Below are 26,628 nucleotides of genomic sequence, written 5' to 3' on the forward strand. Positions count from 1 at the left end.
CGTTTTTTTAATATTCTGTTGGGAGCCGCCCCAAGTGGTTGGAGAAACCCAGTCAGATGGGGGAGTATAAATATATTATTATTATTATTATTATTATTATTATTATTCATTTTAATAATAAAAATGAAAATTGTATATTTAGACAAGCTTCTAGAAAGGAACATGCACCATTTCAAAACCACAAGATACGTAACGTGTAGCTGTTTTGTAGCTCATGATCACTGATTTGATCACGCTGTCTCCTCTGTTATTTACTCCCGGTTCTGTGAGGTTTCAGGGCAGCTAAAACTATTACCAAAGACATTCTTGCCCTGCGATGACACTTGAGGGGAGTTCTGACCTCGGCTGCACATTCCATGCTTATCTTTTTTCTCCATTGCTGCTAGGTGGCTTTGACTTTCTGAGGGAGTATCAGTCTTCTCCCGTGCCAGACTCTGGACTCAGCTCCAGCTCCACCTCTTCCAGCATCAGCCTTGGAGGGAGCAGTGGGAACCTCCCTCAGATCACCCAGGAGATAGAAGACATGGACCCAGCCGTAGAGACAGATGAAAAGGCAAACAAGCTAATTGAGTTCCTGACTACCAGGTAATCACATCAGAGCAAAGATACTGTGCATTCTGCTGCAGCATACCTTTCGAAGAATGCGTCTGTATCCTAATCAGATGAAGGAATACGTTCCAGCACAAGTCTCTGGCAAACACGCAGTCATAACACATTCCCAGTAGTTTCCTGAACTTTGTAGATAATTCTGTAAAAATAATAATATTTAAAATGGTTGCAAATTTCACACAGACAGAACCTGTGAAAGAACCAGCTCCCATAATAATAAAATATGTAGCCTGTTTGGCTGATGAGTGACATTCCAATTAGTTACCAAAGCTGCCAAGTCTGTGGTGCTTTGTTCTGCTTTTGCAGCTAAAACCAACCGCCGTTTCAGTCTTAACATGAGAAACCAACAGTCAAAATCACAGAAAACCGTAAAACAATGAAAATAGCATGAATGGGATTTCTAACTCGATGTAACAAAACCACGTGTAAAATTAACATAGGTGCAAATGTAAGCGGTTGTCACTATTGCATAAAAGTTACAGCAAATTCTCTGAACACCTCCTGCTTGGTGCTTATACCCACTTGTGAATCTTAGGCAAATGGGTGGCATTATTTATGTATTATATATGCTATGATTCATTACAAAAGGTTGGGGTTTGGGGTGATGTTGGAACACCAGAAGCTGATAGAATGAAGTCAAGTGGAGAAGGACTGGGGTCTAATATGGTGGGAAGGAAGAAACGTCAGTGACTTGAGGCCTGAGGACTATTTTAAATCCTGTGGAGAAGCAAAGTGAAATGAAATACTTCTGCAATTCTCGGCCACTTGCTTCTACCGATAATTGTATTCCGTTCCAAGTTTGGTTTTCTCTTTCACATCCAGATGTACCCACATCCTTTAATAACTTGAGGGTTTGGTGGGAGGAGCGAGAACCTCCAATGGTAGAGGAACTAATCTATAGTTGCCTTGTGCTATGACTTGAGACGAAATGGGAAGCGCTTGTTTATGCTGTTTTGCCAGCGGTGATCTCACTGCCGGTGATTTTTCTGGGTGCTCTTAGTGCCACGGGTGAAAGTATTCACACACTGTGCTGGGTCAGCAACTACCCTGCCAGGAATGGAGGGGGTGGTGGTGGGATTTACCCAGACAACTACAGCTCAACAGGGTACTAGATGAGGAGCAACTGCAGTTCAGCAGGTTGGAAAAGCACTTGCCTGGTTGAACTAACACTAGCCAGAACAGGCAATGAAATGGCTACAGTATAGTAAGACCATATCAGCTGCAGAGATGCACTTCACCTTCCCCTCTTGTATGATGACTTCTGCAGTGGCACAGGTAGCAGGTGTGCATGCCCACCTCCGACCCTGCAGTAATGCAGGAAAACATGGCCCTTACTTCCATTTGGCTCATTTGTCCTTAGTGATGTCATCATAGTAGGCATCTGATCCCTGATTGCCTGGGATCTGTATTCCTTGGAAGAAGATGGCCCAGTTTAAGAGAAACAAAACGTGCAGAACTAGCTGCTTGCTGGGCTCGCACAGACAAAGTGAGTGGGAGAAGAAGTCACAGAGCATTGCCCCCTCCGCTCCAAAGTATTGCTTTTGTATCAAAAGTTGAAATGGGAGAAGGTTCATCTCAGCCCTACCTGACATTCGCGTTTCATAAATTTCCTTTTGCTTTGCACTTCGCTTGCCATGGAAAACTGGAGCTCTGCTATTATCTCAAATAGATCATAGTAAAAAGAAAAAGATGAGTTACTTTGTAAGGATGGGATAAATTGTATTTCTGAAATGTGGATCGGAATGAATGGGATGGAATCCACTTTTTTCTCAGTTTAGGAGAAAGAGGAGGCGACACTGCAGCTTCATTATACCTTTTTTGAAAACTGGATACTAAAGAAAAATGCCTGTGTGTTTTCTTCTTTTCAGGGCGTTTGGTCCTCTTTGGTGCCACGAGGACATCACTCCCAAGAACCAGAATACAAAGAGTGCAGAGCAGCTTACCAACTTCTTGCGTCATGTTGTCTCTGTCTTTAAAGATTCCAAATCAGGTATTGAATCAACTGGTTGTTGTTTTTATGGTGACCCTCAACTGGTGCTGTTTTGCTGAATAATTCCTACTGTTTTCTCTCATACCATCCCTGCGAGCAATTGTCATTTTGTAGTGTTAATAAAAAGGGGGGCAGGGGAGAATTTCTGTACCTATATTAATTTTTATGGACTGATTTTAGGTGATTATTCACATAAAATAGGAGCATAGGCTGCCTTATACCAAGTCAAGTCTGTTGTGTAATTCATTATTGCCTATACCAAGGATGGGGAACCTGTGCTCTCCGGGTATTGTTGGATTACGATTTCCATCCTCCCAGGCCAACAACACTTGGAGGATCACTAGAGGACTGGCAGTGACTCCCCAGGATTTCAGAAAGGGAATTTTCCCAGCCCAACCTGGAGATGCCTTGGGAACTTCTGTATGCAGTCTGCTTTATCTTTAGAATTTTCAGATGGTGCAAATATTTTCATATTAGCCATTTCACTCTGGATGTCAAGAACCCTGTCTTTGCTCCCCATGAGCAGTAATTGAAGAGTGCCTATGCTCATACCTTTAATTACAGTGGTACCTCGGGTTACAGACGCTTCAGGTTACAGACTTCCACTCTTTCGGACAGTACTTGCAGAGCTTTTGGGACAGCTCCATATAGACGTGCTCGTTGTTCTGAATGACGCTGAGTCCGAAGAGGTGACAGTCCTTCAGCCGCAAGAGGTCACACACCTGGACCAGTAACTCATGGCACAATATTTTTACGTTTATGATGATGTTGAGGGAATGGTCGTTGGGGAGGAAAACACACACGCTGCGTCGGTCCTGCATGACTCTGTTATTGTGGAAGTTCAATTTGTTCATCGTGTTCCGGGCCTTCCCCGTGGATGTCTGAGCGAGCCGCTTAGAGACTGCGCGGGAACCTCGGGGTCACGGCACACGGAGACCAGCAGCTCCACCTCCTCCTGCTCACCTGCGGCCAAGCAGGCTGGGCATCTGAGCATCTCTTCTCACGGGTACCATCACTCGCCTCTTCCCGCGTCTCCCTCGCCGGCTGCCCGTCCGAGCCTCCGCTCCCGCAGCTGCAGCTCCTCGTCCGCTCCTCCCCTGGCGCTGCCCGGTTACAGACTCCACTAACCCAGAAATAGTACCTCGGGTTAAGAACTTTGCTTCAGGATGAGAACAGAAATCATGCTCCAGCGGCGTGGCAGCAGCAGGAGGCCCCATTAGCTAAAGTGGTGCTTCAGGTTAAGAACGGACCTCCGGAATGAATTAAGTACTTAACCCAAGGTACCACTGTATACTGTTTGGGTGGAAGAATTTTACCTGGATTCGCAGGAGGAAATAACTCCTGGCCTGGGCTTCTGACCTCAGCCCTTTGCCCTAATTATCATCACACAAGTTCTTTTCCTAAAGCTATTGCTGCTTACATCTGCAGCCAGTCTTATAATTAGCCTGACCATAATTTTTAATGATTGTAAATTAAAATTTGTGAGCTCCCACATTATTTATCGATTGCCATTTGACAGTACGAATTTTTTTCTTCCTCCACTTTAGGTTTTCATTTGGAGCAGCATCTTAGCGAAATTGCATTGCAAACAGCCCTTTCCAGTTCTTCAAGACATTATGCTGGCCGTTCTTTCCAGATATTTCGAGCTCTAAAACAACCTCTATCTGCACATGCACTGTCAGATCTTCTTTCAAGATTAGTGGAAGTTATAGGAGAACATGGAGAGGAGATTCAGGTACAAATATACTTCAGCATTCATAAGAACGGAGGAAGTTGCCTCATACTGAGCGAAACAATCAGTCTAGTCTGAACTGACCTGCAGTTGGTTCACCAAAATTTTGAATAGGAGTATTTCCTGTTCCTACCTAGCGATGCCAGGGGTTTGCACAGCTGACAAAGCACTGGAGAAACATGATCAAATCGCAGAGTCCCAGTTAACAGTCTGGCAGTCCTATTTTGGACCAATTACAGTTTCCAGGCCAATTTCAAAGGCCTCATGCACAACATCCTGCAGGAATCTCGGCCTGAGGTTAACATAGCGTGGGTAATTGTGCCCAGGCTGTCTCCATCCAAGTATAGCAGTGACAGCCATTTTGGCCTCTAAGGACAGTGGTGCATCATCAAACACACACCTCCTATTTAAAAACTAGTCCTTTAGAGAAAGCGCAACAGCCTTCAGAATGGGTTGAACACCATTCACCAGAACAAACAAACCACCCCCTCACCACTACCTCAATTTTTTTCTGAGTTGAGTTTCAGTTTATTAATTCTCATCCAATCCATTACCATGCCCAGGCACTAATCCAGCACATCCACTGCCTCTCCTGAATTGGATGAAAAATACAGTGAGGTGGATGGCGGCTGGGGAGAGAGCCTTTTTTATGGTATCATGTGCTCTAGAGCTATCACCCTTCTTCGTTACTCTCAGGGCCTTGAAATGATGCCGTGTTTGCTTGAAACGACTGGAACTTAATTTGCTAAAACGTTGCAAAGCTACTGGAGACATTAAAAGTGATTCCTATTGCTCGCATATTTGTTTCTTCAACAAATTTTGTACGAGTCCTGATTAAACATCGTTGTGATGTGTGGAGAAGAAAATGTTTGGATTCTGATTTGTTTAGATGGTGGCATTGCACGGAGAGTTTAAAAAAGAAATTGGCAGTACTGAGTTTATTCATGATTTCACAATTGCGGCGTGTAGCAAACCCATTTCATCACAGTGCACAGAGTTCAGTTTCTCAGAACTGGAGCAAGACTAGACATGGGATTCAGCAGGGCTAAAAAAAAAAAAAAAAAGACGTGGGATTCATAGGCAGGAGCAGTTGGAAAAGACTTGCCTTGGAATGCCCTCTACTTAAAACAAAAGAGATAAATAATGGTTTCCCGCATATGATCTGACAGCAGTTGCTAACATCTATAACTCTTGAGAGCTGCAGATGCATACAAGGCTAAAATTTTCCAGGCAACATTGCATTCTTGGTTCTGTTCAGCAACACAGAGCTGAGTATTTGGGAGCAACAAATGAGAATCTTCAAAGAGAAATTGAGAGAGAATTATTATTATTTACTAAAATATGAACCACCTTTTATATGGGTGCCAAGGTAATTTACACATCTATCCAAAAACAGCTAAAATTAGTTTTTTAATTATTATTATTTTAAAATCACAGCTTAAAAATGAACATGAGACCTTTTTATCCAGGTGGAAATATTTGTTGAAACAAAAATGTCTTCAGTTATTTTTGGAAGGTACAGAGAATGAAAAACACTCTTGTACAACAAAGTAGGACAGACTGCAGGTCTTATGTCTTTCCTGACATCTCATGCACTGTGGAATCTATCCAGTGTTGCTCCAGGTCTGAGAAGGTGCTCACTATAAGTTTTTTACCAAAGGAGTGATAGCAGGGATATAATCACGTGCACCGACTTTTAGTTTCTTTTGTTCACACATTAATGAAACTGAATTAATAAACCTGAAGTCATGCTTACTTAATGAATTAAATAATTAGCTAATATTGATGTTTATGAAACTATCCAGAACTAGCCATTCATCATAAATGGTCCATCTTTTTCAGAGTTTAGTTCCAGAGGTCGAATAACTATGATTAACAGCATTATATGAGAAACACTAAACGTTAGATGGCAGGCATATTGAATACTGCTGAGGAGGGCTGGGCATTCATACTTAAGTAACCATCTTTCTGCATTTTTTGGCAGGGCTACGTTATGGAAGCGCTGCTGACGTTAGAGGCTACTGTGGATAATCTGTACGACTGCCTGAAGAACAGTGATCTTTTGACAGTTTTGTCTCGGTAGGAGTTTTGCCTCTTAGTTATAAGGGCCCTTTCAGTAAAACTCCCAGGTTATTAAGGCAGTACACCCTCTGAACTGCACAGGGAAAGATGGCACAATTAACTAAACTCAACCCCCATTTGTTAAAACAGCCTGCGTGCAAGTAATCTAAATTAGCAGCATAGTCCTTGTTACATCTGGAACACTGTCATGAAAGGCTATATAATAGCACATACTGTAAGGGGAAAAGATCTCTTCATGAGATTCATGAGATGTCTTAAGCCGAGAAGTCTAGCTGTGCAAAACTGCCAGTTATGGGGCAGAGACACTGCAACACCCCCCCAACATTTTGTTGATTATTTTGCCTAGCTCAGTACCAAAAACCACAAAACTCACTGCTCTTGCACAACACAGTAAGCCCACAACTTACGCACATTTACTGTACTTTTTTAGTGGGACTCAAAATTAAGAAAATGGGGGGATTGCCCAGAGTTGTTGAGCTTTTTGGGGGGATTGCCAAAAATCGTTCACCAGCATCACCTACACTGCCACTCACATGCGTCGCAAAAGCCAGCTATCGTCTGTCCCCTCGCCGGCAGAAGCCACCTATTGCCTGCCCAATTGCTGCAGCGACAGCCAATCAACAACAGCCCTTGAGGCAGCCACCAATAACACGCCCAATAGCTGCTGACAATCTCTGACTCGCTGCATCAACCAATCCCATGTCCCCCCAGTGCACTACCCCCGATTATGAACATAATTTTCTAAGAATAAAGCCTCGTCTTATACACGGAAAAGTATGGTAACTTGTGCACATTCAGCTTTACGCACATTACAAAAAGTTTTTTTTTCAAATCAATAAGGGGGTAGGAAGGGGGAAGGTGCCTGAGGAAAAAGGCTTTGGCAATTCCGCCCACCATTGAACCCATTGTGTTTTGACTATACACGATTTTGGCTTTAGGCGCCATCTCTGTAATGTAACCCCCAGCGTAGGTTTCAGGTGTACCATAGTTCACCAAAAGAAGTCGACGCAATAAAGTTTGAATTATTGTCCATTTCCATCTCAGGGTTATACACAATGTTTAAGGGTAAGTGGGACCAGAAGTCAATGATGTATGAGTGTTATTTACCTCATCTTTTAAAAACAAATAAATTACAAAAATAGAGAAAAATATACAAAAGCAAAATCCCAACTCACACCCCCCAGTGGATCAATCTAGTTAAGTTTACCAAAGTCCAATCTGTTACCATTCTTCATGGTTATCAGTAAAGTCCAATCTGTTACCATTCTTCATGGTTATCAGTAAAGTCTTCTATTGAGCATATTTCTTCCCTCTCCCATCTCAGTTGTGCCACTTAACTTCAGGAGAATGGAAGCACTGACTTTGGGAATACAGAACAGAACTGCAACTGGTGGGAAGGGAAAAAGAGCACCCTCCTTTCTTCCTTCCCAGCAATGGTGACCTCTGTTCCCATTGTGTCACCAATCACAGCAGTTTTACTAATTCTTTCAAACAGCAGAATGATGGGCATTTTATTTAAATGGCCCACAGAGGAAACTATTCTGCTGGGTGCCACATGAATGGGCGTGTTTGGCTTTGACTCGGTGTCATATTGTCAAGGCTGGGTTTCATGTGCGTCTGCGTTGACAGATCTCTGACACAACTCTTTCATGAGCATTCCTCTACCCCGCTTTAATAAATTTGCGATGATGGTTCTTAGAATGTGGAGGATGATGGGATACAGAGCCCAGTTTGTCTGTGTTGTCCTTGTTTGATTTGCTTTTTCAGAGGCATTGGCCAAGTCCTCCCAATCTAATGAAGGCAGACTTTGCCTTGGAGGGATGTCATTTCCTATCACCTGTTAGAGAAAAGTGGAGAACTGAAAATTTAGATTGCATGCATTCATTCCATATATGCAGTCATGGAGAGAGAGCCAGTGTGGTGTAGTGGTTAAGAGCGGTGGAATCGTAATCTGGTGAACTGGGTTCATAGAATCATAGAATCATAGAGTTGGAAGAGACCACAAGGGCCATCGAGTCCAACCCCCTGCCAAGCAGGAAACACCATCAGAGCACTCCTGACATATGGTTGTCAAGCCTCTGCTTAAAGACCTCCAAAGAAGGAGACTCCACCACACTCCTTGGCAGCAAATTCCACTGTCGAACAGCTCTTACTGTCAGGAAGTTCTTCCTAATGTTTAGGTGGAATCTTCTTTCTTGTAGTTTGGATCCATTGCTCCGTGTCCGCTTCTCTGGAGCAGCAGAAAACAACCTTTCTCCCTCCTCTATGTGACATCCTTTTATATATTTGAACATGGCTATCATATCACCCCTTAACCTCCTCTTCTCCAGGCTAAACATGCCCAGCTCCCTTAGCCGTTCCTCATAAGGCATCGTTTCCAGGCCTTTGACCATTTTGGTTGCCCTCCTCTGGACACGTTCCAGTTTGTCAATGTCCTTCTTGAACTGTGGTGCCCAGAACTGGACACAGTACTCCAGGTGAGGTCTGACCAGAGCAGAATACAGTGGCACTATTACTTCCCTTGATCTAGATGCTATACTCCTATTGATGCAGCCCAGAATTGCATTGGCTTTTTTAGCTGCCGCATCACACTGTTGGCTCATGTCAAGTTTGTGGTCAACCAAGACTCCTAGATCCTTTTCACATGTAGTGCTCTCAAGCCAGGTGTCACCCATCTTGTATTTGTGCCTCTCATTTTTTTTGCCCAAGTGCAATACTTTACATTTCTCCCTGTTAAAATTCATCTTGTTTGTTTTGGCCCAGTTCTCTAATCTGTCAAGGTCGTTTTGAAGTGTGATCCTGTCCTCTGGGGTGTTATCCACCCCTCCCAGTTTGGTGTCATCTGCAAATTTGATCAGGATGCCCTTGAGTCCATCATCCAAGTCGTTGATAAAGATGTTGAATAAGACCGGGCCCAAGACAGAACCCTGTGGCACCCCACTAGTCACTCTTCTCCAGGATGAAGAGGAACCATTGATGAGCACCCTTTGGGTTCGGTCAGTCAGCCAGTTACAAATCCACTGAGTGGTAGCATAGTCAAGACCGCATTTTACCAGCTTCTTTACAAGAATATCATGGGGCACCTTGTCAAATGCCTTGCTGAAATCAAGGTAGGCTACATCCACTGCGTTCCCTTCATCTACCAGGCTTGTAATTCTGTCAAAAAACGAGATCAGGTTAGTCTGACATGACTTATTTTTCAGAAATCCATGCTGACTATTGGTGATCACAGCATTCCTTTCTAGGTGCTCACAGACTGTTTGCTTAATGATCTGCTCCAGAATCTTCCCTGGTATTGATGTCAGACTGACTGGGCGGTAATTATTTGGGTCCTCTCTTTTCCCCTTTTTGAAAATAGGGACAACATTTGCCCTCCTCCAGTCTGCCGGGACTTGGCCTGTTCTCCAGGAATTCTCAAAGATGACTGCCAGTGGTTCTGAAATCACATCTGCCAGTTCTTTTAATACTCTTGGATGCAGTTCATCTGGCCCTGGAGACTTGAATACATCTAGACTAGCCAAGTATTCTTGTACTATCTCCTTAGTTATTCTGGGCTGTGTTTCCTCTGCTGAATCATTTGCTCCAAATTCTTCAGGTCGGGCATTGTTTTCTTTATCGGAGAAGACTGAGGCAAAGAAGGCATTGAGGAGTTCAGCCCTTTCTGTGTCCCCTGTTTGCATTTCACCATCTTCTCCTCTGAGTGACCCCACTGTTTCTTTGTTCTTCCTTTTGCTACGAACATACCCATAAAAGCCTTTTTTGTTGCTTTTAACCTCTCTAGCAAGCCTGAGTTCATTCTGTGCTTTAGCTTTTCTGACTTTGTGTCTACACGTGCTGGCTATTTGTTTGAATTCCTCTTTGGTGGTTTCCCCCCTTTTCCATTTTTTGTACACAGGTTCGCTTCCCTGCTCCTCCACATGCAGCTGCTGGGTGACCTTGGCAGCTGGGCAGGCAGCAAAAGTCCTCAGAATGAGGGTCCAGTTAATATACAGGCACCTCCCTCCTAGTCTAATTGAAGACTTACCCAACAGCTAGGAATGGAGCTCATTTCTGGGCCAAGCCAGCTTTCTCAGCAAAAAATTCCTACGTATATGCCTCATGTAGCTACACTGCAGACCACAACCCAAAGCCTGCCCACTAGACGCTAATCTTCACATTGTGGCTGGGTTTACCAATGATTGCATCAATTTCTATTTGCATCTAATTTACCCATATTTTCCTTTTGGTTTATATCTTCTTGAGGTATAGGTTGTGTATATTCTGCCCTAAAAAATAAATAAATAACCAAATTCTGCACTCAAGTAACCCATATCCTCTATTCAAAAATTCTCAAATCTATAAAAATTACGTTCGTTAACATACTTGCACATTCTTGCTCCTTTCCCTTAGTGTATTGTGTTTCTGCAAATCGTGTAAAGGCAGCAAAGCTTTATCTCCATAATAGAAAGTACATTGAGACCCCAAGTCTAGAACTGGGCCTTCCGAAATTGCTCTTAATGCCGTTGTCTGGGTCCAGTGACTCCGAAGTGTGCATATGAGTGCTCCTATTTGCACGTAGAGCAAAAAAGGAAGAGGAATTGACTTAACTGCTGAGAAGTGTTTTGTATTTGGAGTGGGATTGCTTGAGTGAGGCCTTCTTTACTGTTGAGCTGAATTGGGCAGCTCCTGTTCACATGGATCTCCAAGTACTGGGCCCAGTAACTTTTGTTTTGATTTGTTTTGCTTAGTTCATCATCACCGGATTTAACGTCAAGTTCAAAGCTGACCGCAAATCGGAAGAGTACAGGGCAGCTGAATGTCAATGCGGGAGCTTCAGGTGGCAACACAGCAACCGCTGAGCGCAGCAGGCACCAGAGGAGCTTTTCAGTGCCAAAAAAGTTTGGGGATGTGGACCGATCCTCCGACCCTCCTCGCAGTGCCACCCTCGACAGGATACAGGCTTGCACTCAGCAGGGCCTCTCCCCGAAAACCAGGAGCTCGTCCTCTTTAAAAGACAGCCTCACAGACCCTAACAATATTAACAACCCTACGAACCTGTTAGCCACCATCTTCTGGGTTGCTGTAGCTTTGATGGAATCCGATTTTGAGTTTGAATATCTAATGGCGCTGAGGTTGCTGAATAAGCTGCTTGTTCATTTGCCGCTGGATAAAGTGGAAAACAGAGAAAAGCTAGAAAAGCTGCAAGGGCAGTTGAAGTGGACAGATTTCTCAGGGCTCCAGCAGCTGCTGCTGAAAGGTTTCACTTCCCTTACCACCACGGACCTTACGCTGCAGCTCTTCAGTTTGTTGACCCCAGTTTCACGCGTGTCCATGGTGGATTCCTCCCAAGCCATAGGTACAGTCGATAGATGTTCTGTTTCATTGATTGATTGCGTTTCTTCTGCATTTTTAGCTAAAAGGTCAAGTATCTATTATAAGGAATATGTCCCTCATAGCAATTGATAATAATCATTATGTTTTGCATATAAGAAACTAATCCTCCAAATATAATATCACACTGCATGCGCTTGACACGTTTTTATGTAAATACAGGATGTTTTAAAGTGGAGGCATATATGCCTTTATTATGACAGCGTAAAGTACAATTTGAAATCTGAATTATTCATGCCTTCTCAAATTTCTACTTTTTTGTGTGCGCCAGGATTTCCATTGAATGTTCTGTGCCTCCTGCCTCATTTAATTCAGCACTTTGATGGCCCAAATCAGTTCTGCAAGGATATCGCAGAAAGGATTGCTCAGGTACCATCCGTCTTCACTTCGTCGTCGGTCTAATTAAACCCCAGGATTGTTTTTGGATCGCTGTTAACATAACTTTCATGTTCCCTATATGTCACCAGGTCTGCCTAGAAGAAAAGAACCCCAAGCTGTCAAACCTAGCCCACGTCATGACTCTTTATAAAACTCACAGCTACACAAGAGACTGTGCAACCTGGGTCAACGTCGTTTGCCGTTACCTTCATGAAACGTTTGCTGATACTACTCTGAACATGGTTACATATTTAGCTGAGGTATGTTTCTACTACTCAGTCCATTTCTGTCTTCTACTGGCAGCTTTCCTAAGGCTGTAATCTTAACCCATTTATCTGGGAGTAGGCCCCATTGAAGTGAATTGGGTTTAGTTCTGGTTAGGGGTTGCACATTATGTTCCCAAATATTCAGCGAAGGAATTCCTGTGTATTTGTGTGTGTACAATTGACCCAAAGGCTAGGACTGCCTCCCCCAGGAGACCCTGAGAACAGATATTAACCATTAAAAATAAATAAATTAGAATGAATGCATAATAAACAGCAGACATTGTATAACCTCTGTGCAAGCAAATCAGGAGGAATGCTCAATAAACCTGTTTTCCAGAGGCACCTTCTCTCGTATACACATATAACCAGCAGAAATGCTCTCTTTCTCTGAACTGTTTGAGAGAGAGAGAGACAGCTCCCTCATTAAGCGCTGTGACGGAGGATAGGAAACACTCTATTTTGCTGTTCACAGATCATTCTCTGAAGCATAAATGACTGTTTCTAGCCCTCCGCATTACGGTGATGTGATAGGGTGCCTGCTTCTGACCTCGCAAAGATGCCTCTTCCCCTTGCATACTGTCAGGTTAGAGGTGTTCAGGGAAAAGGATGGATTTCTCCCTCCTGTTTCCTGAGAACCTCCAACCTGGCGGTAGACGCACACAAGAGGACAAAGCGAGGTTTTTGCAAGGTGGGGAACAGGTGCCTTTGGAATGCATTGATTTGACTGCGGCTTGAAGGACCAGTTGAAATGACTTGGCGGGCCCCCTTCGGACTGTGGGTTCACCATCCCTGCTCTAAAGGTTGCCAGGGATGTTGTCACAGTGTGCAATGAAAGTTTACGAAACAAAGCATTGTGACTAATCAAGTCTATGGGTTTGTGAAACTTAGTTGGGGATAAGTTTCATTGAAATAAATGAAACTGACTTCTGCATAAACTTGCATTCTTTTTGGAATGTACTTCAGCGTAAGCCTAGCCCAGGCATAGGCAAACTCGGCCCTCCAGATGTTTTGGGACTACAATTCCCATCATCCCTAGCTAACAGGACCAGTGGTCAGGAATGGTGGGAACTGTAATCTCAAAACATCTGGAGGGCCGAGTTTGCCATCGCCTGGCATAGCCTTGCGATGTGCAGTTTTTGATAAAATGTCAGCCTCTTTTGAACAAACCAGAGTTTCCTTGCTTCTATCATTGGAGTGCAAGAAAAACTGTCATCTTGCCTCTCCTACAGCATTGTTTTGATTATGCTGATTTATCATCCTGGACTGTACAAGGAATGTATACACAAGTGAGTTCTTTTTCCATGTATTAGAATTGTTATGATAGTTCCTGTGACTGTTCACTGAGAACCAGAATAGCATTACCAAGTGTTATATTATTTTGATTTATATAAATATTGAGCTCTTGGTATTCCTTTCCACAACTTGGGTCTGGACGCTCAAGTTTGTTTGAAGGACATACAAAATAGATGCATGAAAACACCTGAAAATCTCCTTGGAAATTTAAAAAGCAGTAACGGCACCAGCTTTTGAAAGTTAGCACATTTGCTTTTGATGCACCAACATGGCCAGAGGTTAGCAATGGTGGAAGAAGGCTAAACAAGGAAGTTGTGGGTAGGCTGGCTTAGATAATGAACTATGAGGATGTTTAGGTTCCATAGGTTAATTTTTTATTGTAAAAGTTGGCGCAAAGTGAGTTCCTTCAGAACGTTTCATCTGAGTTCCATAATGAAATAGATTATCTGTATGTAGCCGAGTGCACTAATGTGCAAGATTCTAACCTATGATCTTCAGAGTTATTATCCAGGAGCTGGATTCAACTAAATAGGTGTACTAGCGGGAGCCAGTTCAACAAGTCCCACTAGTGCAATGGGACTCTTCCACACATACACCAATTGCCTGCTACACTCCCAAAATCTTCTCTGGGGGTGGGAGAACCCCCATAAGAGTGAAAGGTGGGAGAGGAGGAGAGGTTATTCCACCAGATAAACTGAAATGCTAGCACTGATGGAATGATTAGAAAAGTGAAACGTTGCGTTCCTCCCACATCTCTCACCATTTTACCTCTTTAACAGCAAAATTGGTGTGTTTTTAATGTAAGGATTATGATTTTGTTTATGTTTTCTCACAGCTGCTGGAAAAGGGGCTTCCCAGCATGCAACAGTCCCTTTTGCAGATAATCTATAGTCTTCTTAGTTATATGGACCTATCAGGCATTCCCGTAAAACAGTTTAACATGGAGGTGTTAAAGACCATTGAAAAATATGTTCAGGTAAGTATTGCATGCACCTCATAGAGCTTGTATAAAAAAACAGTGCTTATTCGCTCATTTAGAAAAGGATTTATATGCACTCACATAAAATACAAAGGCCTCATGTAACCTAGTTTTGCCTTTCACTCCTAAGTTAGTGGCAAGTCAAACCTTTCCTCTGAAATGTGGCAGACTATCACATGAGAAATGAGAAGGGGGAATTTTGGGGAAGTGGAGAAGAAAACACAGACCAGGCTTGTTCACATAGTGCCAAGCTATGCTTTGGCATTGTGTCTGATTTGCTGCACGTATGCTGCGGCCAGAGGTGGTTTGGGGTAGCATGACCAGTTTGACCTCATTGGGTGCTGTGCTGCAGGGGGCGCCACAACAATGCTGTAGAAAGGAGCGTGAGAGGCGGGGGGCACCGAATCTTAGCATTGCACAGGGTGCTGCTGAAATTTGAAACCCCAAGGTCCACCACTGCTGCTTTAGTCAGCCCCAACTTCTGTAGACATTAAATCCAAATTTTGCATTCAGAATCAGTTGCAGAATTCACACCCAGAATAGCATGCATTTACTCTGATTCATCCCTGATGTTTGGAAAGAAAGATTGAGGGCACAAGGAGCAGTGGACGACAGAGGACGAGATGGTTGGACAGTGTTCTCGAAACTACAAACATGAGTCTGACCAAACTGTGGGGGACAGTGGAAGACAGAAGTGCCTGGCGTGCTCTGGTCCATGGGGTCACGAAGAGTCGGACACGACTAAACGACTAAACAACAACAACAACACTCTGATTCATTCTGCTTCTGAGATACATATTTCAAGACAATTTGGAATTTTTCTGCAAGGAGTAAGGCAAAGGAAAAGGAGAGCACAAACAAAAGGCAAAAGTACTGCAGTTATCACTGCACTCCAGATCCCCTTTTCCCCCCTCCATCCTTAACCTGTCACTCAGAGGAAGGATCCTGGTTCAGGGAAATGTTTGTGCAATTAAATTATACTTGAAATAAAATCAGACTCCTGTCCAAACACTACCCAAGTTTTCTTTGCTTTTTGCTGGAAATACAAAAGTTAGAAATGATTTCAAAAAAAGGCAAGAATGTAAGAATGTAAAATTCTGTGCCTAATTCCAGCGTTACAGGAAAAAATATTCAAAGCTGATTCAGTCCTCTTTATTCTCAGTTGGAGAATTAATGCATGGTCTGAAAAGGATGATTATATATTATAATAATATTCTCATTTAACTCTGTGCGGTATATATACATTCTGTTTATATATTGTCAAACCTGTATTGCATTTGAAACTAGTACTATTACTGAGCACCCAAATTGTTACGTTGTAATTAATTAATAGTAAGTAATTTTATTGTGTGTGATGTTCTTCCTCTTCTCGTAGATTTTGTTCCCACTTAATATATAATATGCTATATATTTGTGAAAAATTGTTTCCAGAGCATTCATTGGCGAGAAGCCCTAAATATATTGAAGTTGGTAGTTTCGCGCTCAGCAAGCCTAGTTTTGCCCTCCTACCAGCAGCACAGCGATCTTTCAAAAATGGAAATACATCGTGTATGGAACAACGCTTCCAAAGAACTACCTGGGAAAACGTTAGACTTCCATTTTGATATTTCGGAGGTACTATATTTTTGTTGCGATAAATCTGTGTGTCCAGTGCATATCCCTTTGAAAGCTGAAGCAAATAGAAATACTGTGTCATTTTAAAGCACATAAACATGGGTTTCAATGAGGCATGTGGACAAGGTACTTGGAATTGTGTGGTTGACTACTTGCACTTTGGACTGTTGCCCCTCGTGGCTGATAGAAACTAGCAGGGAGGGGACAGCTGGCTGGGCCAGGCTAGGGATTAATGCCTCCTTGTAATGCCTGATTAAAGGAAACAATGGTAAAAAACATTCCTCAAGAAACCCTCCCTGGATTTGGAGAATCTAAGTACTGTATTTTCCCCTCTATTAGATGCACCAGACCATAAGACGCACCTAGTTTTTAGGGGAGGAAAACAAGAAATAAGAAAGGAACGCAAAACATCCTGAGCTAAGAGGGAGCGCTCCTCCATCTTCCCTCAGGAGGCTTTGCGGGGCTATCCCTGAAGCCAGGAGAACAAGTGGGACTGGTGCGCACCGATCCCTTTTGCCCTCCTGGCTTCAGAGAAAGCAAGCCTACTGGCTTTCCTTCCGCAAGATCCGTGCGCTCTTTAAAGGGAGCACGGCTCTTGGGGGCTTTTCTGGGAAGGGACAGAGCCACGTGCTCTGTCCCTTCCCCCACCTCCCGCAAAAGCCAGGGATAGCTGCGCGAAGCCTCTGCAGGGCACGGGGATGAAGGCTCCCCATGCCCTGCAAAGGCTTTGAGTGGCTAAGCCAGAAGCTAGAACAGCCAGCGGGATCGCAGCACAGCGATCCCGCTGGCTGTCCTGGCTTCTTGCTTGGCCGTGTGCAGCCTCTCCTGGGCAGGAGAGGCTATGTGTAGCTAAGGCTCCCCCTAGAGCCGTGCTCCCTTTAAAGAGCGCATGGAGTGTGTGTGTGGCTCTTGGGGGCTTTTCCCCACGCTCCATGTGGCTCTTTAAAGGGAGCACTGAGCAGAACCTCCTGCCTGCATTCGCTCCATAAGACACACACGCATTTCCCCTTACTTTTTAGGAGGGGAAAAGTGTGTCTTATAGAGCGAAAAATATGGTAACTTCCAGCCAGTTGCCAATCTCCCTTTCTTGGACAAACCAGATCCAGGGTTGCCACAGATCAGATCCAGGTGCACTTGGAGGAGACTTAATTTCTAGATCAACTTCAGTCAGGGTTTAGGCCCAGCTTTGACAGAGAAACTGATCCCTGTATGATGACCTCTGTTGGGGGGGGGGAGAATGTGTCCTGTTAATTGTTCTCAACCTCTTGGTGGCTTTCAATACTATCGACCATGGTATCCTTCTGGAATGACTGAGTTAGGGGTGGGTGGCACCATTTTGTGATGGTTCTGGACCTACTTGGATGGTGGTTCCCAGAGGGCGATGCTTAGGGAGTGCTCTTCAGCCCTGCCTTATAGAATTGTAGAATCATAGAATTGTACAGTTGGAAAGAACTCCAAGGGTCATCTACTAGTCTAACCTTCTGAAATGCAGGGATCTTAACTAAACCATATATGACAGATGGGCATCCGACATCTGCTTAAAAACCTCCAAGGAAGGAAAGTCTACCACCTCTCGTGGGTCCAGGGTCAAAAAACTCTTACTGTAAAGCCCTTCAAAATGCTAAATACTGTTCATTGTTTTCTTTTAAGACTCCAATTATTGGGAGACGATATGATGAGCTACAGAGTTCTTCAGGCAGGGATGGAAAGCCTAGAATAATGCCTGTCACCCGTAGCACTTCTTCAACATCTTCTGGGTCTAACTCCAATGTCCTTGTTCCTGTTAGCTGGAAGAGGCCCCAGTATTCTCAGGTAAAATCTAGGGATTATCTGGAGAAGTGCTGTCAGTTGTCCCCCGTGTTACAGAGACCTGTCTTGACTTCAAGCAGAAGTCAGCCCTATGCTGTGGAACACTTTCAGCAGACATCCGGCAGACAATCCTCACTTTTGACTTTCAGGCGTCTCTTGAAGACCTTTCTTGTGCTAAGAGACCTATGTAGTGGTTTAACTTTTTCTTGAGTAGCCCATCATTTAAAAAATTGTTTTGTATTTCTTTAATGTTTTTAAAATGTTGCTGAACCACTGATATTTTATGGGAGGGCTATATATAAATACTTTTATAAGTAAACAAAATGCCTACCCAGTTTCAGGAATTGAGCTTTTAAAAAAAAATTGCTAAAGCACCTACAAAAACTTTATCCATTTGAAATTACAAGAGACAAGGTTTGGCTAAAATTAGGAGATATCAGGAGTGGAGCTTTCGGTGTTTGTTAAATGCTCCCTATTTTTTCTTCTATGATTTGAGCTCTGAAATGTGTGGCATTGCTTAAACTCCTTTCTTTTTCTCTCTGTCTCTGTCTTCCCCCTTTTTTAAAAAAGAAAAGGACAAAAGAAAAGTTAGTGCACGTTCTTACGCTTTGTGGTCAAGAAGTCGGCCTGAGCAAAAACCCTTCGGTAAGTCTCATATTTCTCCTTCTAGGGCTTATTCATAAACAGTTCAAAGGTACAGCTCTAAATTTTATCTTCAGTTTGCTGGCATGATGTGACCCTTCCATAATGAATGCTGTTTCTCAGCCAAACGCAAACAATAGATGTGCCTGTTAAAACATTGTTGTTGGTTTAGGCAAGCCTATCCATACATGTAGATCCTAGTGTGTTTTAATCTCTTTTACTGTTAAACTTTAATTATGTTTACATGTTTTAATTGCTTTTAACTGCTCTTTACTGACCACTATAATACTTCTTCCTAGCCACTAGAGGTTTTACCAGAATCAAGTGGTATATAAATTTTGTTAAGTAACTAAAATAAAATAATGTGTCTACCCACCAACCCACTCCCCGTATCAAGAAATTATCTCTCAACGGCTTTGTTAAGATATGGCTCGCTAGCTAACTCATGTCAGAATTACTTAACTGTTCATTTAAGCATTGTGACTATTTGCCTCTGACCGTTATACTTCCTGAACATTTTAGAAATTTGAGAATTCAAAGTCCATTTTGGCTGATACATATGGGAACAAAATAGAAGATAAAACAGTAGGGTAGAAATGAAACCCTGGTTGTTGGAATTCCTTTTCGGCTAAACATATGGGTCTCAGAGTATGAGTCAGGTATTCCATAGGTGACAAGAAATGGCTAGTAGTACATCTGTATCACCTGCTTAACATTTCTCAATCTGCCCATTTTCCCACCCCAAGTTCAAAAATGTACATGCTGCATTTATTTATTTGTTTGTTTGGGGTGGGGTGCCCTTACCCTCCAGTTTTTGTTTTTGCCATTTCCTCTGCTAAAACTGATGCCAATCAGTAACTGTAGAAAATCAGCTGTAAGAGGCAGTTGGAAAAACAGCTGCTGCAGACAGACTTCTCTCTCTCCCACTTTTCCCCCGACCCCCCCCCCCTCCCTTGCATCTAAGAGTGTACAGACAAAGTCCACAAATAAACTTCCCCCATTGATGGAAAAGCACAGTTAGCGCCATGGTTGTGGAATGATGAAGTTCAAACATATTTGTAAATAATAACAGCTGAAATGTAACACATTCTAATTCATCTACATGCTTTCCCTTGTAACAACTGAGAAGCAAAAGGGCTGGCTTACCCCTTTTCCATGCCCTTCCCGCAGTTGCATTCTGTTCCCATAAATGCATATAAATACTAAGGAAGCATCAATCTGCACCCATTAGGAGGTAGCTTGGACGTGTTCCTGCAGCTCATAGTTGCGTCTTAGTATGAGTTTAATCTGAAGGCACCTGTCCAACATAAATAATAAAAAGGAGCCTTCTAAAAATACCCACTGAAGGAATTAGGTGTGTACAGCTTTCTGAAAAGCCCATTAGACTAACAAAAGAGCGTCGTAGAGGAAGAGTTTGTTTTGTTTTTAATAGAAAAATCCCTCTTGACTTTTAGGTGATTTTTTCTTCATGTGGAGATTTGGATCTGATTGAGCACCAGACGAGCCTGGTGGCTTCCGAGGACGGAGCCCGCGAGCAAGAGAACATGGATGATTCAAACAGCGAGCAGCAGTTCAGAGTCTTTAGGGATTTCGATTTCCTCGATGTGGAGCTGGAGGACGGGGAGGTATGGTACATTGTCTCTCAACAAACTTTGCTCTTACTGCAGATTAAGCCACATTTTAGCACTTCCCCAACAGTAAATAATGTCCTCTTTATATTCTAGCAAAGACTTAGCTGAGCAACGATAAATGTTTACACAGTGTTAGGGCAATAGGCTAACTTTTGGCAAGTTACTATGCCCTTCCTTAAACATACACCTTTTTTTCTCTTTATATGCTTAATTTTTAAAAAAACAAAAACAAACCCTCAATACACACTTTAATGCATGCTACAGAAGACTAGGGCTGAACGTTTTAGTGATTTGTAGTGATACTAAGGTTTTTGTGCATTAAAATTTTAAAGATTCAGTACAGCCAAATGTCTGACATGCCCAATCATTAACAGGATGCATGCTTTGAATTTAATGAACACACTGCACAAGCCTTATAATCAGATGCTTTCATCAGTGCCCTCCCGAAACCTAAGCCTAGGCCCGTGCATGTGTGTATGTGCATATGTGATGTTTATGCAGCACAAATGCGATGAAATCCCCAGCACTTAAAAGCCCCCGTGCCGTTTTCTGCTCCACTCTATGGTGTTAGCAATTCTCATCAGCTCTCGTAGGAGAAAAACAGAAGCCCGAGGGCCTGCAATCAGGTCTTGGCAGGTAAAAGCCTGTCAGTTTGTCTTTGACCGGAGTTGCTGCGAGGGCATATTATCCAGCTTACATCATACACTTGAAGGGTATTGGAACGCCTTGCTTTTGTTTCTTTTTTTGGTAAGGCGTTTTACTGGTAATGTAGATCTGCTCCCTCTGGGAATAATTATATCTGTTTGACTGGAGAAAACGTCAGCGTTAGGGGCTGGAGGAGGCAAGGTGCTGCCACATCCGTTGCGCCGTGGGGAAAAGGGTGGTTAAGTGAGGAGGAGGGGAAACAGGGCCAGAAAGCAAAGAGGGACAATTTTGGACAGGCATTCGCATCCACGAGGGCATTCGCATGCTACCCTCCCTCTTTTCCTTACACCCGAAAGATAAATTCCCCTAGAGCAGGGGTCACCAACCTAAGGCCCATGGGCCGGAAGCAGCCCGCGGAGGTCATTTGACCAGCTCACAAGCCGCCCCTGAACCAAGCCGCCCACTCGCGACTGCTCTAAATTAGCACAGCGCAGGGACTCGCTTCTGCGGCGCCAGAAATTGCGTCTGCCAGAAATCACGGGCGCAATCTGGCCCAGGCAAGATAAACCTTGCCAACCCCTGCCCTAGAGTGTGTCCCAGGCCAACCTGTGATCTGCTGGGCAGTTGCAGCTGGCAGAGTTGCTTATCTGGCTTCTTGACATGGAGGTCACTGTGGTGTCAGGGGCAGGTCAACAATAATTCACACGGCTAGCTTTCTATACACAGGCATTTGTTTATTTTAACTTTTTAAAATGCAATCCTCACCTGCAGCTTGGAGTAGAGCAGCAAGCGTGTATAGATCCCCTTTGACCTTCCAGATATTGCTGAACAAGAACTCCCATCAGCTCCAGGAAATATGGCCAATGGCCAGAGATGATAGGTGTTGCAGTTCGGCAGCAGCTGGAGGCCAGCCTGCCTTGTGGGCTGCATTCAAATGAGTTGGAGGTGTGAGGCTGTGGCTGACTGAAGGATGAAACTCCTCAGTGCACCTTAATGAGTAAAGTCAATTAGGCGGCTCAGCTGCGATACAAAATGGTTACAATGGGGCAACAGCTGGATAAGCAGCAATTAAACTAGTAAAAAAAAAGAATTCAGATAAGTAGCCAGTCACTCCAGAAGCAAATTCCTTCAGGGACTGAAGAATAGCAAGCTGCTGGGGAAGGTGTCGAGATAGCTCCACAAGGCTGTCCCATATTAGCCCTTTAATAGCTCCAGTCCAGTAATTCTATTAAGACAGAGCTAGCAAACGATACAAGGAGCAACAGCATACTATATGTCTTATCTGAGGAGCACTGGTTTTTCATGGTACTTGCTTGAAGAGGTTGTAAGTAGCACAGCAATAAAATATATAAATATAATTGAGAAATAAAGTAAGTATTGTTTCTTTCCGGGGGGGAAATCAGAAGGAAATTGCCACCTAGCTAATGCTATCCTAGCTTTCTTTAATATATTCTCTTTAAAACCTGTGTGACTAACTCAGTTTAGTGTGTGAGAATAGATCTTTGGTTCGCATGATTTAGAATTTGTGCTCAGACTGGTATTAAATCCATTTGTAGTGAAATCCTGTGCATGTTGACTCAGCAGTATTTTCCATTGTGGACAAAGGGGTTTGCTATGAGTAAGACTTCCCTTGCTTGCACCTGAAGAGACTCCAAAGTCCTACTTTGTCTCTTTTCCAGAAGCCAGTTTTTAATAAACTTTATGAAATAGTTTTTAAAGAGGAATTATGGATTGGTTTGTCATACTACAGGCAAACACTGGTCACCACAAATGAGTTGTACAAATGGAGAAATTATGGTGCTGCTGTTTGGCTCCCACACACCCTCAAAATCTGCTCCGGGGTTCTGGGGAGCCCATTGTGCAAGTAGAACCTCATGCCATAGGAGTCCTAAATTATTTATTAACTTCTATGCCACCTAATGGGACGCGGGTGTCACTGTGGTCTAAACCACAGAGCCTAGGACTTGCCAATCAGAAGGTTGGCGGTTCAAATCCCCGCGACGGGGTGAGCGCCTGTTGCTCAGTCCCTGCTCCTGCCAACCTAGCAGTTCAAAAGCACACCAAAAAGTGCAAGTAGATAAATAGGTACCGCTCCGGCAGGAAGGTAAAGGGCATTTCTGTGCGCTACTCTAGTTTTGCCAGAAGTGGCTTAGTCGTGCTGACTACATGACCCGGAAAAACTGTGGTCAAACACCGGCTCCCTTGGCCTGTAAAGCGAGATGAGCGCCACAACCCCAGAGTCATTCGCAACTGCACTTAACTGTCAGGGGTCCTTTACCTTTACGGTAGTTTAGTGCGCCAGCTTTGTAACCCCTCATTTGGGTATATTATGAAACACAGCAGAGGTTGCTTTCACAGATTTGTAAGTAATGCTAATCTGCGAATCCTTAAAAGTGAAACTAAATTTGGCAGAAATCTCACCCCGCCCCCCGACCCAGCTACTAGGCCAAAGGAAAGGGGGGAGGAAATGTGTGAGTCTAGCAATTTGCTTGGGTTTGTTGAGACTCAGCCATGTAGCACCAAACCAGGGTTTATTGTTTTACGTGCCCTTTCTGCAATGCTTTGTCCATGGAGGCTTGCCTGGTGCCTTTGTTCTGTATCTTTTAAGCGCCAGGCGAAAACATTCCTCTCTGAGGCCTTTGACTAATTAAATAATCTATGGCCTTTTAAAGGGGGGTATTGCTTCTGTTTGTTACTATGTTGTGCCTTTTTGTGTGTGTTTTTAATATATATTGTAAACAGTCCTGTGATCCTCAGATGAAGGATGGTGGAGAAATTTAATAAATATTGTTACTTGCAGGCATGGCCACTGTGCCTCCTAATATGGGTTTGGAATACTGCTGATTTCTTAACCATAGTTAAGAAATTGAGTGAGCTGCAGCTGCTTTTCAGCCAGTGTTTGCACATGCACTTCAGCTATTATCTGCAGTATTCAGACACACAGCCTTGTTTGCTGCTGTAGACAAAGGAGTGAGGTGGACAAAAGGAGCTGTTATACCTACTTTGCACATTTTGGTACAGTTCTCTGGGTTATAAACAGGCCATCCCATTTCTGTGAATGCATTTCATGCATTTATTTAAAAAAAATACACCAATTTTCTCTCAAAAATATAATGCTGTTTACCCACTAGTTTCAGGAGGAATAGCAATTATTCTGTCAGGAATCTGAACAGAAATAGCAGAGGGGCTTTCCCCTTTACTTAGATAGTTCAAACTGGGGACTTAGTTAACTGTACGGTGTCTGAAATACCGCTGGTCCTCTGAACCGTTCCAGGTTTCACATGGGAAGTTTGAATCTCGTGACCCGTATTCAGAGTTTACATGTAGGGAACAGGCTAGCTCCAGGCCGGAATGATTGCTTTGAAGATACAAAGCCTTCAAAAGTGGAGTATATAATGGAAAAACACATTCATTCTTAACAATAGCAGTATTATTAGGCAGTGCTGTAACGTGTTTCCTGTTATTGAATCTTAACGTCTTTGCCCTGAAATGCCTTAACAAATAGCTTTTAAAACAATTAAAAACATAGAAGCAACTTTCGGCTTGACAGAAGTGGTGACTATTTGTTTCACTGTGCAATCCTGCATGGAAATAAGTTCCATTGAGTTCAATGGCTCTTCCTTCCAGGTAAATTGGTATAGGATTGCTGCTTCAGCGACGTCATAGACCAATAATTTAGACGTGGGAGATCTGAACTTCCTGTAGATATATGGGAATTAAACAGTGTTTGGAACTGCTAATACCGTTTTTCCGTACCTTGTTTTCCAGTTGCTCATATCATGCACAGATAAATGCTGATTAAATTGTCCATAGAGTCGCCAGATGCCACGATTCAGTATTTTTAAATTAGGTTGTGAAATCAGTATCATGGTATTTTTAAGCGTCTGTAAAGTTACAAGAAGGGATAAGTTTATCAGTTTAGTAGCATTCGTTTAGATTGTAGGGCAAATGTCTATAAAGAGTGTGTTTAAATTAAGTATGTTTACAAATACTTTTCTTTATTTGTTTCCTATTTGTTATATCTGCTATTCAGGAACTTCAGGTAAGATAATGCTATTTGAACTCACGTGTGCTAGTAGATGTAATGCCTTGTTTGTATCTTGTGATATATTCTGCTTTTTCAGCGTGTGTGTGTGTGTGTGTTATGTGTTTAACGGAGGTTCCACTTCTTGCTATGCTTTAGAAATGTTTTATAGTTCTAAAGAACGAGGAACTGATTCAAGTGTTAAGTCTACTATAAAATCTCAAGGTGGGGTTCACAGATCTCGTTCACAGTGAGAACCATGAAATCAAAAAAATAATTGGGGAAAGCCCATAATGTTGCATTATAAGAAAATTTATTATTTTACTTATTCAATTTATATTCTGCCTTGCCTCCCATAGAAGCCTAGGGTGAATGGGAGTTGCCTGTTCATCTGCTTTTCCCATTCTTTGCAATCTTTGAACCTTGACTAGGTTCTAAGTGGCATATCATTGTGGCTAGGTTTTTTAATTTTTTAAAAAACATACTGTATATATGAATATATGTACAAGTGTTTATTCCAGCTATTTGTGCAAAAAAAAAAAGAGTTCAAATTCTATATAGAATTGCATAGCTTGATTCTTGCTGAATAAAACCGAGGTCTTTAATGGTAATGCTTAAGAGATCCTGCCAGCTTAAATCTCTGTGCCAATTCCAGACATTTAACAGGAATAGGGAAAGGATGCAATTCCGACTTGCATGCAGAAGGTTCCCAGGTCCAGTCCCCCAAATTTCCAGGTAGTGCTGAGAGCATCCCCTGTCACTTACACGCATTTAACATGTGCACGTTCAGCTTTACACACACGGCAAATGTAAAAAATAATAATAAGTAGAAAGGGGGTGAACATCCAGGGAAAATAACTTTGGCAATCCCACCTAACGGGTTTTGACCATATGCGTTTTTGGCGTTAGGTGCAGTGTCTGGAACGCAATCCCCCAGATAAGTTGTGGGCTTACTGCATTCCATTACTCCAGTGTTAAAAGGCTCAAATCAGTAAAAGGTTTACATTTGAGCAAATACAATAATGACAACTGTCAGTTTTTTATGGTAAAATCCAGATTTCTCCTCTCCAAACATGCCTGAGGAATTGGGAGTTTGTGGCGGAAGTCATAGTTAGATCTGCTTACCAGCCCTGATCTTTACTGAAACATTAAAATTTGGGTTTGTACATTTGTTTCAGTGCTACCTAAATGTTGCTTTATTAGTAAGTATATGACTGGCAAAATGTCCCACAAATACTCAGGCTCCATTTCCAGAATCATACATGTCTCAGTGGCTGAGGCTGCAATCCTAAACGTGCTTATTAAAGAGTAAGTTCCACTGAACATAGAGGAACTTACTTCTGAGTAAACAAGTATAGGATTGTGCTGTAAAACCTAAACTAGGAATAAAACAGAGCATGTCTTTGTTTTTCTTTTTTTAAAAAAAATGTCAAAAATAAAATGGTTTTAATTTTTTTTTAAAAAAATGTACCTATGAAATTAATGTCTAATCTGTAAAGCAAAAGCAGGATTAAAACAGAAGGCTCTGCTGGTTTGACACCTTGCATTGTGCATGCTAAATTGA

The 26,628-nt window shown here is 42.8% G+C and overlaps 1 protein-coding gene across 1 annotated transcript in view; it reads left to right on the forward strand.

Annotated features, from left to right (window-relative positions):
* Nucleotides 1-26,628, forward strand: part of FRY (FRY microtubule binding protein) — a 151,384-nt gene that overhangs the window by 99,123 nt on the left and 25,633 nt on the right. Inside the window, exons 40-51 of the mRNA XM_053386021.1 lie at nucleotides 387-585; nucleotides 2,478-2,599; nucleotides 4,147-4,334; nucleotides 6,316-6,410; nucleotides 11,141-11,748; nucleotides 12,055-12,152; nucleotides 12,251-12,421; nucleotides 14,556-14,696; nucleotides 16,131-16,313; nucleotides 17,964-18,125; nucleotides 18,693-18,767; nucleotides 20,219-20,389. Coding sequence (XP_053241996.1) covers nucleotides 387-585; nucleotides 2,478-2,599; nucleotides 4,147-4,334; nucleotides 6,316-6,410; nucleotides 11,141-11,748; nucleotides 12,055-12,152; nucleotides 12,251-12,421; nucleotides 14,556-14,696; nucleotides 16,131-16,313; nucleotides 17,964-18,125; nucleotides 18,693-18,767; nucleotides 20,219-20,389 — 2,213 coding nt within the window. The remainder of the gene's footprint in view (nucleotides 1-386; nucleotides 586-2,477; nucleotides 2,600-4,146; nucleotides 4,335-6,315; nucleotides 6,411-11,140; nucleotides 11,749-12,054; nucleotides 12,153-12,250; nucleotides 12,422-14,555; nucleotides 14,697-16,130; nucleotides 16,314-17,963; nucleotides 18,126-18,692; nucleotides 18,768-20,218; nucleotides 20,390-26,628) is intronic.

Source organism: Podarcis raffonei, chromosome 4 (genome assembly GCF_027172205.1).
Source record: "Podarcis raffonei isolate rPodRaf1 chromosome 4, rPodRaf1.pri, whole genome shotgun sequence".
Lineage (NCBI taxonomy): Eukaryota > Metazoa > Chordata > Lepidosauria > Squamata > Lacertidae > Podarcis > Podarcis raffonei.